The sequence below is a fragment of the Sylvia atricapilla genome, chromosome 13, assembly GCF_009819655.1.
Source record: "Sylvia atricapilla isolate bSylAtr1 chromosome 13, bSylAtr1.pri, whole genome shotgun sequence".
NCBI lineage: Eukaryota > Metazoa > Chordata > Aves > Passeriformes > Sylviidae > Sylvia > Sylvia atricapilla.
Window position 1 is genome coordinate 14661520 of NC_089152.1, and position 16502 is coordinate 14678021.

General features: G+C 39.5%; 1 protein-coding gene across 1 annotated transcript in view; it reads right to left on the reverse strand.

Moving 5' to 3' along the window:
- THSD4 (thrombospondin type 1 domain containing 4) overlaps positions 1 to 818 on the reverse strand; it is a 214888-nt gene extending 214070 nt beyond the window's left edge. The window contains exon 1 of the mRNA XM_066328521.1: positions 717 to 818. Coding sequence (XP_066184618.1) covers positions 717 to 745 — 29 coding nt within the window. The 5' untranslated portion in view covers positions 746 to 818. The remainder of the gene's footprint in view (positions 1 to 716) is intronic.
- Between the last annotated feature and the right edge of the window lie 15684 nt (positions 819 to 16502).

A 16502-nucleotide genomic window follows, 5' to 3' on the forward strand; every position in this document is an offset into this window, starting at 1 on the left:
TTCATTGGAAAATCTGCCCTGGCACATTAGGACAGTGCGGAAATTGCCATTCAGATATTGATGTCTCAAAGTCAGGAGAAGCCAGGTTGGAGCAGAGGGGTTACAGTCACTCCATCCCAAAGGCAGAGCCCTCCCCTGTCATTCTCTGCAGGAGGAGATCAGCCTGTGTTTGTTTGTGTGGCATCAGGGCTGCCTGCCTGCTCTGAATCTGCTCGCCCAAGGACAGGACAGAACCAGACAGACCAGCTTAGAAACAGCTGAATGTTTCCTTTGTTAGGAAAGCTCTTTGAAAGGTCTTTCCTATGTTTGCCCACTGGCAAACTGTTTCAGGAATGTGTAAGACAAATCCGTGAATGAATTGCAGCACAGGTACTAAAACATGTAAATCAGCAATTTAAGCCCAGTGACTGTAATTGTACAGCCTCATCAAAACACACAGGAATTTTCCAGTAATATGGAGCATCACACTGGCACACACTGACAGATGCTCTAAGCATGAACAAACACTGAGAACTTTCTTTTTTCACTATCACCAAAGAATGCTATGTCTGGTATGCATATACTTGAGTATTTGGTCTTGGGACAAGATTTCTATTTACCCTCCTACGATACAGACACTTTTAATAGCAGAGGAAGAGACCACCAAATGGAAATTTACTGCAGTGTGTTAAGAGCATGTTAAGTAAGATTTTTAAACGTTTTATTGCATCACTTACCTCAAAGAAACTATTAAACTGTCTACCATGATCTTTTAATGCAAGGTATCTTGAAGTGAAAAATACCTCTTCACTGTGGTACAGCACAATGACAATCACACACAAATCCTACAAAAAGGAAGGAGAAAAACAATTAACACTGCTTATTCTGTATTTTCCAGGATACAGACCTACATTAGTCATCTCTACTTCAATTCTTGGGACTTCACAGCAGTTCACAGTGAATATCCAGTGTATGTTACAGGAATAAACTGTATTAAACACACCATTTTTTTGCAACAGGATTTCAATATTACTAAAGTGCTCTGCAGAAACACTGTGCAATGCAAAATCTTGGTTTGATTCCCAAGAAGGCAAATCTGATGATAGACTTACTTGCCTTTTTAACTTGCATTCCTGGTACGTCATCTGGTATAAAATAAAGCTAACAACCTTATTTAAAGTCTTGTGTTAATAAAATTCAAAGAACTGAAACTAGCTTACCAACTTCTAATGTACAGTAATATTATTAATACTCTGCATTTTGTGAGCAATGCAAGGATGACTCTGTGAGTGCTTACAGGTTGCAGAAAAAGCCTGAAGAGTACTGTTGTTTCCTCTAATACCAATGGAAAACCTACTCACAATGAGGTTAAATGCCTTGCCCACAATCAAGGAAGAAATCAGAAGTTAAACAGCATTATAGACATAAATTTAACTGATCCTTATTTCTAAGTACTATCAGTGCATCACCACTACCGTGAACACACAGAAACCCTACCAGCCCTTGGGAGGATTACCCAAGCACATTTTCATTTGTTTGTAAATAATCTTAAATGTTCAGACACCTGGGAAGTCCTTATTTTAGTAAATTTGTAATCATATCTTGAGCATCTAAAATGCACCAGAATTTTCAGGTGGGAAAGAGATCCTTGCAGTAAGGAACTACAGCATAAATCAGAAGGGCTGGTGGGAAAGTGGCAAGGAGGGAGGAAAAGAGGAAATAAAACACTATTAAAACTCAACCTAAAACTATACATTTCAAAACTTGGTCAATCGCTGTCTGTATCTTTCCCTTTACAAGTGGTTATGTGTTGAAATGCAGTGGAGTGAAGAGAAACAAGAGAACATTGCTGTTCACAGATAAAGAACTCTCAATTTCTGTCAGACAGCCAGATCATTGAAAACTGCCTAGAATGGGACAGGACTGACAAGAATGTAAGAAATGTGCAGTTAGATAAAGTACAGATCCTGCTGCTAGGAAAATGCAGATTGTTTGCAGGTAACTGGACAGGTTAAATATTCCCCACCCTCTCCTAAAAATCAAACAACAATAAATTTGGGTTAGGAGATCCCAAAGCACTTGTAATATCTTCAAAAGAGAATTCCACAATTGATTAATGATTTGAGTGTTTAGTTTTTTAAATGGAAGACATTAAAAGCTGAGTACTTGGGAAAGTATCACGACAAAAGCTCTGTATGTAAAGTTTTGAGTTAGTCCTGAGAAAGAAAGCACTAAGGCTGAGCTGAACTTCAGCCTCTCCTGCAGTTTCACAGTTGTCAGTAGATCTAAGAGGTTTTCTCAAACTTACTCATCATTTTCACTACTTAACTGTAAAATTGGCTTGTTATAAGATGGGAAGCACTTCTGAAAACAGATTTTTAGTCTAGATCTACAACACTTCACACCGTTTGAGATTTTGGCACATTCAGTAAAAGCTGCATGCCTTTAAACGTTAGGCACACATCCAGCACCACCACCAGGCATTCTGAGGGATCCCCTAACACAGGACTTACTAATTCTGAGCTGAAAAGGAAAATCTCACTGCCTACAACCTGACTCAATTACAAGCATACTGAGGCAATAGTTGTTCATATCACTATTGAAGATGGAGGATCTGCCTTTCATCCAACAACCTTGCATCAAGTGACACAGTCTCAAAAGAACACTGCTAAAAAAACACCAAAAAAGCAGTGTACACTCCACTAATCCCTTCTATAAACTGCACCTCGTTGGAGAAACAGGAAAGATAATATGATAGATCTAGTTTTGCAAAGAAACAAGAGAAGGACCCTGAGTTTTTCTGGAGACTGTTCTTAAAAAGGGTGCCTAAAGTCCATGCATATGTTTTCAATTTTTTTCAGTTCATTTGTATCTTCATTGTCAATGGCAGGTTGCATTATTAACTCTGCTTTCAACTCATTTCAATGCCTTTTTCAAAACACCTCTTACTGCAACTCATAGATGCATTTCCTTTGAAGTATCATTTGTAGCACATAGTGTAAAAACTGCTAAATATTTAAGTGACTTTAAGAGCTCGTTTTGCAGATTATTTAAGAGCTTAGGTGCTTACAGCCTACTGAAAGGCACGTCATTTTGGCAGTGGTGTCTTTGATATGAAAATGTGAAAACGTGACAATCATTTTCCCTCCAGAAGATCCAGAGCAAAATGAATAACTGAAATGGCTACACAGTTAACACTGGGATTGAATAACATGAATTTGGCAGGGAAACTTTCAAAAGCCTGATGAGGTGTACTTGTGCTCGGTCAGTCTTGCATTGTAAAAGTCAAATTGCCTTCCCAGAAGGGACTTAAAAGCATTATAGACCTTTCTAGCAAAAAACTCTCTAGTAGCCCTGCATACAGCAGAATAGATATTAATTTTTTAACTGGAACAACCCACACTCTTTTACCTCACAGAGTCAGCAAGACTTTCTCTGCTGCATTAAAATATTTGACATTTCAGCAGTCTTCCCTATTTCACTTCCAAGCTGGTTGAAAACAAAATCAACCTGTGAAACTGGGTGGAAGAAAAAAAAAACAAAAAACCCAGACCTCCCAGCAAACCAATCAGTCAAACCAATCAATCCACCCCACAGCATGGGACAGAGTACAAACTTCTCCAGAACTACAGACGACAATCAAAGGAAGAGGTGTTTCATTGCATATAATCAAATGTGCGTTGGGTCAGAAATTATTAAAGGAGACTGCTTAAAGTCTCCTCCCCTTTCACACTGCATATGAGTGGTTTTAACACCCTCCAAGTGCTGCTGCCAGTCTCTGCAGTTACCCTACCAAGCAATGGGCCAGTCACAGCCATCCCTTAACTTGGTGTTTACTGACATTTACCCACACCCTTTCTCACATGAGAAAATAAAAATACTATTTTGCAATGGAGATTTCAAAAAAGGAGTGGGGATGGATAATGGCAGAAGAAAAATTCTAATAGGCTTATAGGCAATCACAGAAATTTGCTGATAAGGAGGAAAAAAGATTTCTCAAAGAGTTAAATGACACAATACACAGAATTATGTGGGCAGACACCACAGATACTGCAGAAAGTTAAGAAAAGAAGAAGGAAGTTCTTCTGGGAAGTCAAAGGTAAGAGTTACCCTTTGGCTAATTAACTTCAAGAAACGTCTTCCTACTAAGAGGTTTGAAATTTCACAGAGAGCCAACCTTATCCTAACCTCTTAATTATCATGGGACCACTCACATGTGGCTTTCCATGTGACTGTACCCTTTGTGTATTGTGAGTGGATGGTATTTCACTGCCATGAATTCCTATGTCATTTTAGCATCAATCTATAGTTCTTGTAAATCCTGTCAACACACATCCATCCATCTGCATCTATGTATTAACCGTAACAGAAATTCCTGAACACGTGCATGTGTGCAGTACCTACTTAACAATCCAGGACCCTCTATCATAACTCACAACAGGAATGTAAGATTTATCATATAGAAGCATATGTTAACTCAACCAAGTTCAGAAGTGCTCTGAGCTTTTAGCCTCTTCTACCTTGTGACTTATATATATATGAAGCCAACTTCAATTTCCTTCAGCATTTATCTTGTGTCTTGCCAGCTATTGACAATGGCAACTTGAGGCAGCTATAAAAGTTGAGCATTGTTCCAAAGTCATGTTTCCACTGATTGGAAAAGTTCTATTTTTGTTTTTTGTTTGTTTGTTTGTTTTGGGGGTAATGGGATGTAATAATAAAGAATAACTAGAAACTATAAAGAGAATATTACACCCTTTAAGACTGCCTTTGAATCTGTTGCCTTGCACACTGGTAAAGTATATTGTATCTGTTGGTTTAGTTGTTCAAATCTATTAAATCATGTTCAGTGCAAGTCCTTTGGATTGCATCCAAAATTTACTACATTCACAGGACTTTGATAAAGCACTCACAGTTTGCCAGGTTTATCTAGCTACATAATTTGTGCATACATCCAACAGCTTGAACTGCAGCTGTTGACACCTACAACCAGAGTTTTAATCTCTTCAAATATTCATTAACGACATTAAAACATACACTTGTCTCTGAAAGCTGCATAAAAGAGAAATCTAGCATTAGATCTGATGAAAAGTTCTGATACTTACATGGAGAAAACATTTTATTAAAACAAAAACGTCACGTTACTCCACCCAACCCTGCAGGTACCTTTCTTTTTTATTTGAAATGCCTTGAGAACTTTCAGGTTCTCCTTCTGGGCGTGCCCCGAGCTGCTGCAGTCCAAGAAAGCTCAGTGCCCGATTCCAATGTAAGCTTGCTCAAGATCCAGTTTTCATTTCTTTGCCTAAAATCGCACACGCAGGGAGTGCAGTTTGTGCTCCACAAACACCAGCACACCCCGAGCTGTGCCCAAGGCTGTTGCTCACAGCCCTACCCGGTTGTGGCACTGGGGCCGGCTGTGGCTGTGGCTGAGCTGGCTGTGGCTGGGGTTGTGTTTGGGGCTCAGTGTGGCTGAGCTGAGCTGGCTGTGGCTGTGGCTCGGTGTGGCTGTGCCTGAGCTGGCTGTGGCTGGGGTTGTGTTTGGGGCTCAGTGTGGCTGTGCCTGAGCTGCCTGTGGCTGGGGTTGTGTTTGGGGCTCAGTGTGGCTGAGCTGAGCTGGCTGTGGCTGTGGCTGTGGCTGTGGCTGAGCTGGCTGAGACTGTGGCTGGGGCTCCATGTGGCTGTGGCTGAGCTGGCTGTGGCTGTGGCTGTGCCTGAGCTGCCTGTGGCTGTGGCTGTGGCTGCGGCTGTGTGACTCAGCGGAGGCCGGTCCGGGCGGTGATCGCGGCACTCCCGGGATTTGGGCACTCCCGGGCTTTGGGCACTCCTGGGATTTGGGCCAGAACAGGTGGGACAGACCTGCTGGACATTGAGGTAGGCCTTTCAGATGAGAGCAGATCTGCTCAGTCTCTGCACACTTGTCCCATGTAAGGTCTTTCCAGGTTGTTCTTCACTGGTTATCCAGAACAGCTATGACAAGAGTTGAAATTCCTTAAACCAGTGAATGGTGACAAGCTGGTGTCAAGATTCCTACAGTGCCTCTTTAGACAGAGAAGGGAAGGTCTAAACCATGTGGTTGCTAAGTGCAGTTTTAAAATTAATTCCAAGGATTTGGCCAAAATTGCACAACCTACCACTTTGAAATCTTGAAATGGACTTAAGACAGTTGTCAATTTGGAGAGTCATATGATCTCAATTTTACGATTTGTGTTATGTTTTACATAATTCTTCTTTGCTTGGAAACTGCACATGAGAACTTTACATTCAGTAAGCTTTTGTGTGAATTATCTAATACTTTCAAAAGGTAAAAAAGGGGATACAATCATACTAACAATGACAATTTTGGTGCAGCCTGAATCTTGAGAAACTATCATTCATCTGGGTTATTATTTCAAAGATGTAAAAAAGAACAACTCATTCAGTTCTTCTGACATTCGATTTTGTGTTTTCTGGATTCTCTTTAAAGTTTGGTATGTCTGAACTCCACATCAACTACCTTTACAGAGTCTGGTGATTGTAAATAATGTCAGAATTACCGATCAATTTAACACTGCTATTCCAGTGTGTCTTCTTTGCAATTCAACTGGGTGTCAATTAGCTAACTATATGTCATATCTTATACCACAACAATATGCTTTAATTGCTTATCAGACCTATGGTCTTAAACCCATATTTAAGCCAATTATTGAATTTAAGAAGTATTTAGTAAATTTTAGACCAGGCTCATTATTGCAGTCATCCCACTTTTTATGATATTTTCTATTACTAGAGTGCATTCAGCAAATACAAATTCAGTGTTGTGAACAAAGATTAAGAAAAATAAAAGAAACAAATCCTACTACTCAAATTTGACTGCAGCTCATGACCTATAAGCAAATACTTTCCTGCTTCTCTCCTTTACTTACAAGATTTATGTCACAACTCTTGTATGATCTTAAATCATATATTCTTCAAGAAAGATGGAAGCAAATTGTTTGAATATGGCACCCTCCAGCATAACAATATTTTTAAAAACCAAAATTTCATGTTGTGAATGGATATTTTGGGCAATTGTGTGTATGGTCACTGTTGGATTCCGCCACCTTTGCCTCCTAGATTTTCAGAGAACAATTAAATATTACAGGGTCGGATGCCAAGTAACGGGGTTACACAGTTCTTCCACTGAAATGCAGACAAAAGAGCTGAACTCGTTCCCGGAGAAGTGAAAGATTTTCAGAATTAAAGCTGTAGAAACGGGACTGAAATGACTGAGTCCCCCAGGGTGGGTGTTTCAGTGCGGGTTTGCGGTGCCCGGGGCAGCGGCACGGGCTCTGTGTAAATGTGGCTGAACATTCCCTTTGCCCACAGACCCACTGACACTCATTGCACACACGGCCATTGAGAGCTCCCTGCTGCACACTTAGCCAACCCAGAGACCTGAAGGGTTCTAGGAGCTTCAGCATTTGAAAACTATGAAAGGTGCTACTTATCACAGCTCTACATATAAGAAATCATTACCTCTTTTAACAGAACATATTCTGTGTCTTTTAATAAATTTCCCTTTTCTTTTAAAGAACTTTTTTTGCTACAATCTGAATCTTCTAAACCAAAGAGGTAGAAGGGGCTGAACATGTAAGAGGGAGGGAGAGATTACAGGTTAAAAATGCTTTTCATTCAACAATTTTTTTCTTAATCATTCCATAATCCTTATGAACATTTCTCTGATTACTGATGTAGAAAGATATGGAAAAAATAACACTGAGCAGCCTAAAAAGTCAGGTAGAAATACCTGAAATCTCTATAAGCATTGATACAAAATAGGTGAATCCCTCATTTTTATGACAAGCAAGAGAAACAAATCTGTGTGAACACTGCTATGATTGAACATAAACAGTTTTGACTATAAAATGAGCAGTAATAGAACAGTTTGCAACAAGTTCCTGTTCTAAATATTTTTCTGCCAGGTGTAAGTAGGTGGAGTGGTGCTTTGGTCTTGTTTGTTTTGAGCCCCACTCCATTTTGTGGAAAGTCAGGTAAAACTCTGTTGTGACTGGTAGTTAGAATGCCCTGGATGGAAATAACTGAGAAAAGGATTATAAATGAAATGTCAGCCTGCAAGTCTATTTATTTGGTAGAAGTCTTAATGATACTGATATTGTAAGGCATATAATTGCATTCCAGAACAGCTAGGAATAACAGAAATTTCTTACAGCCTCTGTTAGCCATACTAATTTCTTTACCTGTAAATATGTCAGAGAAAATTAACTTCTCTTATGCTCTTTTCAGGACTTGCTTAATGAAGGCCATTTTCAGAACTGAAGAAAGGTTGAAAGTTCACAGCTTTTGCTAGTCTATCTTGAAAACACTGGCCCCCAACAGCATTTAACTGGTGTTTCTGAGGACCTACTGTCTTTTGCATGAAAACCAAGGAGCCACCAGCCTCACTCAGAGAGTTGTAACACACCCTTTTTAAAAAGGTCATAGAAAACAAATATTTCAGCAAAGCTAATTGAAGGCACATGTACAAGGAAAGTAAAACACAACATATTTCAGGAGTATAATCAGCTATTTCTTAGTAATGCAGCTGGGTGTCTCCCCTCTCATTATGTAAAAATCATTTATATTACATAATCATTGTGAAGTTAGAAGATACCTTCATTTTGCAAACAGGAAACATGATTTTCACCCATCTGTTTAATAAGAATACCTGTCTGGCAGACACAAGTCTTTTTATTTTTCACTTTTTTAAACTGCTTCCCTTGAGAATGGTGTTCAAGAAACATTGGAAATGCATGCCTAAGCATCAGTATCCTCCATGCAGTAAAAGAAAGAACAAAATATAGGAAGCTGTGCCTCAGAGAATAACTTCTAAAGTATTAGGCAACATTCAACATAATTTACAGGTGAAGAACAAGTGTTCCTGCTGCTAATGTACCCTCTGAAAGAAACATTTCATTTACTGGTAAATAGATGTGTGTGTCATTAGCCTACCACAATTAACTCTCTGCATTGCTCCAACACAAACAGAAAAACTGATGTGAACCACCCTTTGCATAAATTAGAGCTGGTTCACAATAATAGGATAGTAAAAAGAATCAGCAATTCCTCTGTGAAGTCACAGAAACATTTCTAACAGTATAAAAATCCTGAACTTCATAGCTGTGATTTCCTAAGGAAGAAATTAAGCAGTAGAGGAAGGCTTAAATATATCACAGTCCTCATATTTTTTTTCCTCTATCAAGCTATTACCTGAACATGTACAATCTCAAAATACTAATTTGTACAAAGTTCCTTCTGTTCTATTGGCGTGATTTCTGAGGTGTTGTGGCACCAGTGTCAGAAAACAACATGCAGGACACTATGAGATGTGGACTTGCAATCTCTGCCTGCTTACTCAGAAATAAAATATTTTCTTTGGAGTATCAGTGGGAACCATCTCTCTGCATAAGTAATACCTCCAAACAACAATGCTTTCTGGGAATATTCCTACATTATCCACAGCACACAAGGATAGAAGTGTTTCAGTACAGGGACATTGCAAAAGTCAGACCAAACCACTTTTAAACTTGTTAGCCAGCCTCTCATGGCTAAGCTAAGCCTCCTTACTCCTTGGAAGAGATCACTTTGCATCTTCCAGTTACCAGAGAAATCACAGACTTGTCAAGAATGACTAGGCATTTTTCTTCTGGGTAGCTATTCATAGCCACTATCATCAGAGATGTTTAATTTTCTAAAGTTAAACTCTATGCAGAGGAACAGTTACTAACTGGAACATGTACCTATAAATACAGCACAGGCATCCTATTGAAATTAGCAGTAATATCCCTGGGATTCAATTTCAAACTTCAACTACAGTGACTCCAAGGGCTTCTGTAGCATTATTCTTGATGTACTAAACTACAAATGGGATAAAAACCATTTCTGGGGAACTTCAGAGATTTCCCCGCCTGTCATGCTCTCTGCCTTGGGTTGGGCACTGAAGAAAGGCTGTCATTCCCTCAAGCCTGAATGGGTCTTTAACACAGAAGAACAATTAGGGGAAAAGAACCCAAACAAACCCAAACCTATTTGTTAGTACAGGTAAAAGCAAGGCAACTCCGTGTCAGTTTATTAGTCCATATACTTAGAAATAAAATACATTTACAAACGGATATGCCAGGCCACAGCCCAACAAGTCTCTCTCCCCTGCAGTTTGGCAGCAAAGGAACAATGTCTTGGTAGACCAAGGACTATCCCCAGTGTTTCAGGGCAGGGCTGCACTGCAGACCACTGGCTCCTGTACTTTCTCTAATGGAGATTAGTGTGGGCACACATCCCAAAATAACTCATCAAATAATCCTTTTCTGCACCAGTTTTCAAGGACAAGTGTTTTAACGTTCATTTCAATACCACCAAAACTGGAAGGAAAACCACCACAGGTACCCCTTGATGCACATTTTGTACTAACAAATGTCCAACAAAAAGTGACCGAGGCTTTCGTAATAGACTCTAAACATGATGAAAGTCCTCTTCCCTTCAGTCCTCTTCTGCAGTCAGCAAACTGCTTTATTTTGGCAAAAAAAAGGAGATTTCTCCTTTCTATCATGCAATTCCTACATGACTTGGGCTTCACTGCAATCAGTGACCTGTTAGTGCTCAGGTGACAGCAGTGTTGCAACTCAGTTGTCACGAAAAAGCTGAGCACCAGCTTGAATGTACTGGGGCATGGAGGGGCAGAGGCACACTGAACATTCAAACAACACTTTGTCCTCGTGCATTTGGGATGATTTGGGCACTAAACCCTTGCTAAATAGCTTCAGTACATGAGAGCAACACAAGGCTTCAACTGACCAGAGGCCAGATACAAGGATGTAGAACATCTCAGGCACCCCTGTGGGAATATATTTTAGGGACCACTGAAAATTAAATGACATATGTCCAAAATAAACAGTGCTGAACTTATTATGGCACCCTGGTAACTGCTGAACATGCCTTTGCTCAATAAAGCATAAAAAAATCAACTGTTCACATCAAGGAAATGTTATATACCTAATAGCAAGGCTTAGATGTTTAATTCTTTAAGAGGAAGTACAGAAAACTGCTAGATCATGGACAGAAAAACAGTTCACCATGTAGCTTATACATCTTCATTGTGCTTTTCAGAGTCTAGGCTCCTGAAGCATCTTGAAATAAATGAGTTGTGCAAGGTTGCCTAAATTACTTTATTATTAAATAATATTATAAGAATGATGAGATTCTAATTTATTTCTGATTAAAATTCTCTCTGATGTGAGGCTCCCCACATACTGGTACAGAAATGCAACAATGGAATGTGAAGATTTATTGTTTTCTTTCATGTTTCTACATAATGATGAATAATAGGTCTAATGAGAGATCTTGCAAGAGCACTGTGAAATTAAGTATTTTTTTCATAATTTTGAAATAGAATACCAGGGAACTTCAACCCAACATGAAACAATAAACTATCAATGGATCTCTGACAGCCAACTGGAAGGATGGCAGTGAGTTACCTTGTACATCTTTTGCAAATATTAAATTCTACATGCAAGTAAATGTAGAGATAACTCAGAGAACACACTGAAGAGCTGTTCCACAGAGGTCTATTTAACTTTCATCCACAGTAAAATTTAGATGAGGTCTCCAGCACAACAACACAGACATTCAATATGTTTATCTGCTGGGCTTGATATATATAGAATCTTACAAATAGTTCAGTTCCAAAACTGGACTGGCAACAAAGAGAGTGGCATCAGATGCTAATTGTGCTGCCAAGCCTTTACCACTTAAAGGGGTACATTTGCAGAGGTGTATCTCTTTTCTATAGGAAGATGATGTTAATGGAGAAAAAAGGGAAAACACTAAGTTACTAAGCTTTAATTAGTAAAGATGACAACAACGCTATCATTGTGTCTTTTCAAGAAAGAGAAATTAAGATTCAGCATGATTAGTCACAGCAGAAGAAATGTAAAATCCCTATGTTTAGAAACAATTTACAGTTTCAATACTACCTCGAAGACTGATGTCACTGGATATAATTTTCCTGAAGTTCTTATTTGGTTCAGGTTGCAGAAATATCCTAATGCTTGTATCAATCATACCTCCATGTGGTGAACCCTTCAGCCTCCTGCATTTTAAAGCTGAACTGCAAGATCCTTTAAGTGTTAGGAGACAGAGCTGTTTATTCTTATCCTGTCAGCTTGAAAGGGATTTTAGACATCCTACAAATCTTGCCTTGCTGCTATGCCTCATGTGCTCTGGTGGTCTAGATGACAGTTAGTATTTCAGTCCATTTAATGTAAACTGCATGAACTGTTTCACTCCTACAGGAGATACCAGTCCTTGACACAAAACCACAAAGATAATCATACATTCAAGGAATTCTGAGCTATCATTCACTGAGCAGGGAAGTTGAAACCTTTCAGCAGCTGCAGATTAAAATCTCCCTATTAGGAAATTTATTTGGAAGGAAATTTTGGAAGATGCCATCCAGTGACCTCTAAAGAAGAATGAGTTTATGGTTGACAGGTAAAAGACCCAACCTTGCAGAATCACCAACAGCCCTTGTCACCTTTGCCTAGTAACATTATTCAAAAAACCTAAACAAGTCAAGAAGATGCCTTTTTGACTTCCAGTCACCCTTTCCAGGTCAGGTTCTAGTCTTGAGTTTTTCTCAGCCTATGAGTGAACTCAATACTGCTTCAAATAGAGGTTTGCTTAGAGAGTAGGAGTAAGAAATTATTGTAGTCTGACTTTAAAAATACTGAATCAACTTTGCTACTTGAAAAGTCATTCACCAAAGCTAATGCACACAAGTACCCACTCTTATATCTGCAAAAGCCAGAAGGGTTGGAGAGAAAAAACAGGAAGAAATACCATTCTTCCCTATAATTCCTGCATGGGCTTGCAGAGGAAGGTAGATTAAAGAAAACCCCTTTTTAACAAAACGGTGGAAACCATCACTACAGTTAGTCACCACATAGTAAAGAGGTGACTCCCTCCTGCCTCCCCATTTAGCCATACACTTCTCTATTCACAGTAAGGCAGCCCTAACATACTTGCAACACAGCAGTTTGAGCAGAATTATTATACTTACGTGAGTGAGACCCTGGACCTCACAGCCTAAAAACATACCCAGATGAGGAGGATACCAAGAGGGGGAAGTGTGACTACCATGATGCAGGTCCACTCCCTGACAGCATATCCAGCCTTTTGGCTCTATCTACAGACACTGACATTTCAGATTAAGGTATTATTTTCTCTCTGTATATAACAAAAGTTTAATACATAAGCATCTTTGCTCACTATCTCTCTTAATCAGATGCAGTTTAGAGACTGTACTTCACAGTGGTAGTTTCTGAGTTGGCAGCTGTGCAAGTCACAATGAAGTCACTTCTCTCTCCTGACCACAGTAAGAGCCAAATCTAATTCAGTGTTTCAAAGTCATCTACAATCCAGAAATTTCTGCCACCATTATACCAAGTTTTGGGACTTTCATAACCACTCCCGCTCAAGAAAAGCTACTCAAGTGGCTGGGATTTGGCCTAAGCAAAGTGAATAGGGCCTTTATTGCATCAGGTAAAAAGAAATCAAAGGTCATCTCTTGGCAGTAGAGCCTGAATTTATTTGTGCATGTGGGCAGGTTATTACAGCACACTGACCCTCACCTGACGTCACTTAGTGCTGCCCAGGAGTCTGCAAGCTGGAAAACAGGGACTTAAAATGTGAATGTGAGACTGCTTGAATCTGCATGACAACAAGAACAGCCTATTACAAAACACTGGCAAAGGAAACCAAGTAACTCCTCCAACACTGAACTTCATTTGCTGCTTTAGGGAATCTGTATGCTAGAGGAGATAGAGTGATCTTGAAAAAAAGGGTGACCAAATTTCACATGCCATCTTTTGGGGTTTTTTTCATCAGAGTCTACTGCTGTTGCACAAACTGCTGCGAGTCAGACAGTCTTATATAGTGACTTTTAATCTTCTCCTTGGGTACTCGCTGTTGGAGATAGGTGAAGACTTGCTGAAAGGAATGCAACTCGAATGGAATCACTCTGGGCACTGCTTCACACTGTGCTCTCTGTTTTAACATATTATCTCTATGGTCTGAGGAAACAGGCATTTTGCAAAGCCCAGAGTTCTGAAAAGCCCTTCTAACATAACTTTAAGAAAACACCAAAACAACAAGCAGAAACAAACCCCAGGAAGACACATTTGGAAACAGTTTCTCCCTCCTTCCCATTTCAAAGCAGTAGAAACAATCACAACTAAATCACAAGCACTGTGTTTCAAAAGAAATCAGAAAATGACCGTTTCTGTCCAATTTTAACAGTATGAAAGCAGCAAAGATATTTTAGCCCTTTCATGCCCTCATGATTCAAAACTGCATAAGGATGTTTTCTTGTTAAAAATAATCCTTAGTTATTATTATTTAAATTTTGAACACACCCACAACTCTCACTTTGCCATGGTGTGATGAATTTGGCCAGCAACAAATACAGGCAGAAGGCAAAGCTTTATGACAACTGATTAATTACAGTAGCATTGTGAGTGCCTAAGTAATAAATCTGAACCTGATCCTGTACTGTAAACGTTCCTATGGGAAGAAACAAAGTACTCCAATGCCTTAATCTGAGCAAATCTCTGAACTGGAGGAGAGAAGTAAGAAAGAAAGGGACAATATTTTTTGTGTGCAATATGTATTAATGAGTACAAGCAATGCCTGAAGAAGAGGGGTATAAGAAGTTACATTTTTAATGGCTGCTTATCACTACAAAAAAATCAAAACTGACATCCTGCCTTAACCCCTGTGTTTCAACACATGAACAGCATTTCCTGGGCCAACAAAACTGAACAATACTAACAGTTAATAGTTAACCCACTCTATTCTTTTAAATCCTTATTCATATGCTGGTTTAAAGTGCTTCAATTCCATGTAGAGCCCCTGAAAATCTTCAAGGAGGTTTGCCCACTATTCCTCACTCACTTCCCCTGAATGCAGCTCCATGGAACTACAAGAAAATGAGACAGAGCTTTCATTTCTGCCAAATTAAGTAATTGCATCCATGCCGTACAATTTATCACTCTTTTGGGCAGCTTGTGTCATGGGATGACATTTTATTATAATTATGCAGGGTGGGATTGGACAGGCTCTTGCTTCTCTTTGCCAATCTGATAAGCAAAAATATTTATTTTTTTTTTACTTTCGTAGAAACTACGAAACTAGATAAAAACAACCAAACAAAAATACAAGTATAATGCACAGCCAACTAACGGTTTGATGTTACCAAGTTAGGACTACAGCAATCACCTTTACTGCGGAAAAAAACCCCAGGATATCTGAATACTTTCCAAGTCAACATTTACTCTCAGAGTAGTGTCAATAGTTTTGCTGATTTTGCCATTTACAGATAGGTTTGTCCTTCCATGCACTTCTCTGCAGCTGATGCAAAGGGAGCATCAGGGGAATCCGCCTGATTCAGGATTACAGATTTGAGTCATACAATAGTCAAGTATCCAAGTGACGTTTTTCTCCTGGGACAGTAGTATCCATGCTCACATATATCCAAGTGCTGATCCAGCAAGGCCAAGCACAGCAGATGTTTTTCACCAAGAAGCGGGTTTCATGAAGAAGGGCTTTTTAAAAGGGCTTCTTTATCCATCCTCTCCCCAAAACCAGAGCAAAGAAAACACATTCCAACTCGGATATCATGACTCATAGAAGGGAAGAAGCAGGAAACCACAGCACTTCTATCAGTGTTACAGACAGTATCCTCAGGCTCCCAACAAACACTTTGGGAAGCCTTCTCCTCCTGTTCTTATCTCACCAGGCCACGCAGTCCCAAAGGACAGACCTTGCCCCACCTCTCGGGCAAGCCAGGTCCAAGGCGTCTCCTCAGCCCTGCTCATTCATCAACAGAGAAACGGGGGGAATCTGCTCACTACCAGATATCTCTGCTAAACTTCGTTTTGATACAAGAAGAGGTCAATACAACCCAGTCAAAGATAAAGAAAGTTCAGAAGTTGAAAGTTCAGAAGTTGGAACTTCTGTTGTCACGGCAGTTATCTCCTGGTTTTACTAAAAGGGACTATTCTTTTATTAATGTTAGTATTTTAGGAAGCTTGGGTTTAGGGAAAAAGCATAAGTAAGCAAAATTAAATCAACAAAAACAACATTCAAAAAAGTGTTTTTCTGTATTTCTCTCTATACTTAATCACATATGGCTATACATGGCTCATGAGTTTATAGCAGTCTTATAGGAAGGGGAATAAAGGGTCACAGTTACAAACAAGTGGCTCCTGTGCAAAAGGACGAATTTCATCAACCACATCCTGTAAGTTAAATATGGTTCTGGTACCCAGAGAGTCTTCCAAAGGCTGCAGTTCCTGCAACCAACCATACAACAAGTATAACTTGTTAAGCTAAAGAACAAGTTACTAACCCTTGTACTGTCAAAGAAAACACTGCAAACTCACAGCTGAAACCAGTGGTCTTGCTTTCCAATGACAAGAGCACTTCACATGGGAGTGGCCTGATCTGAAAGACAC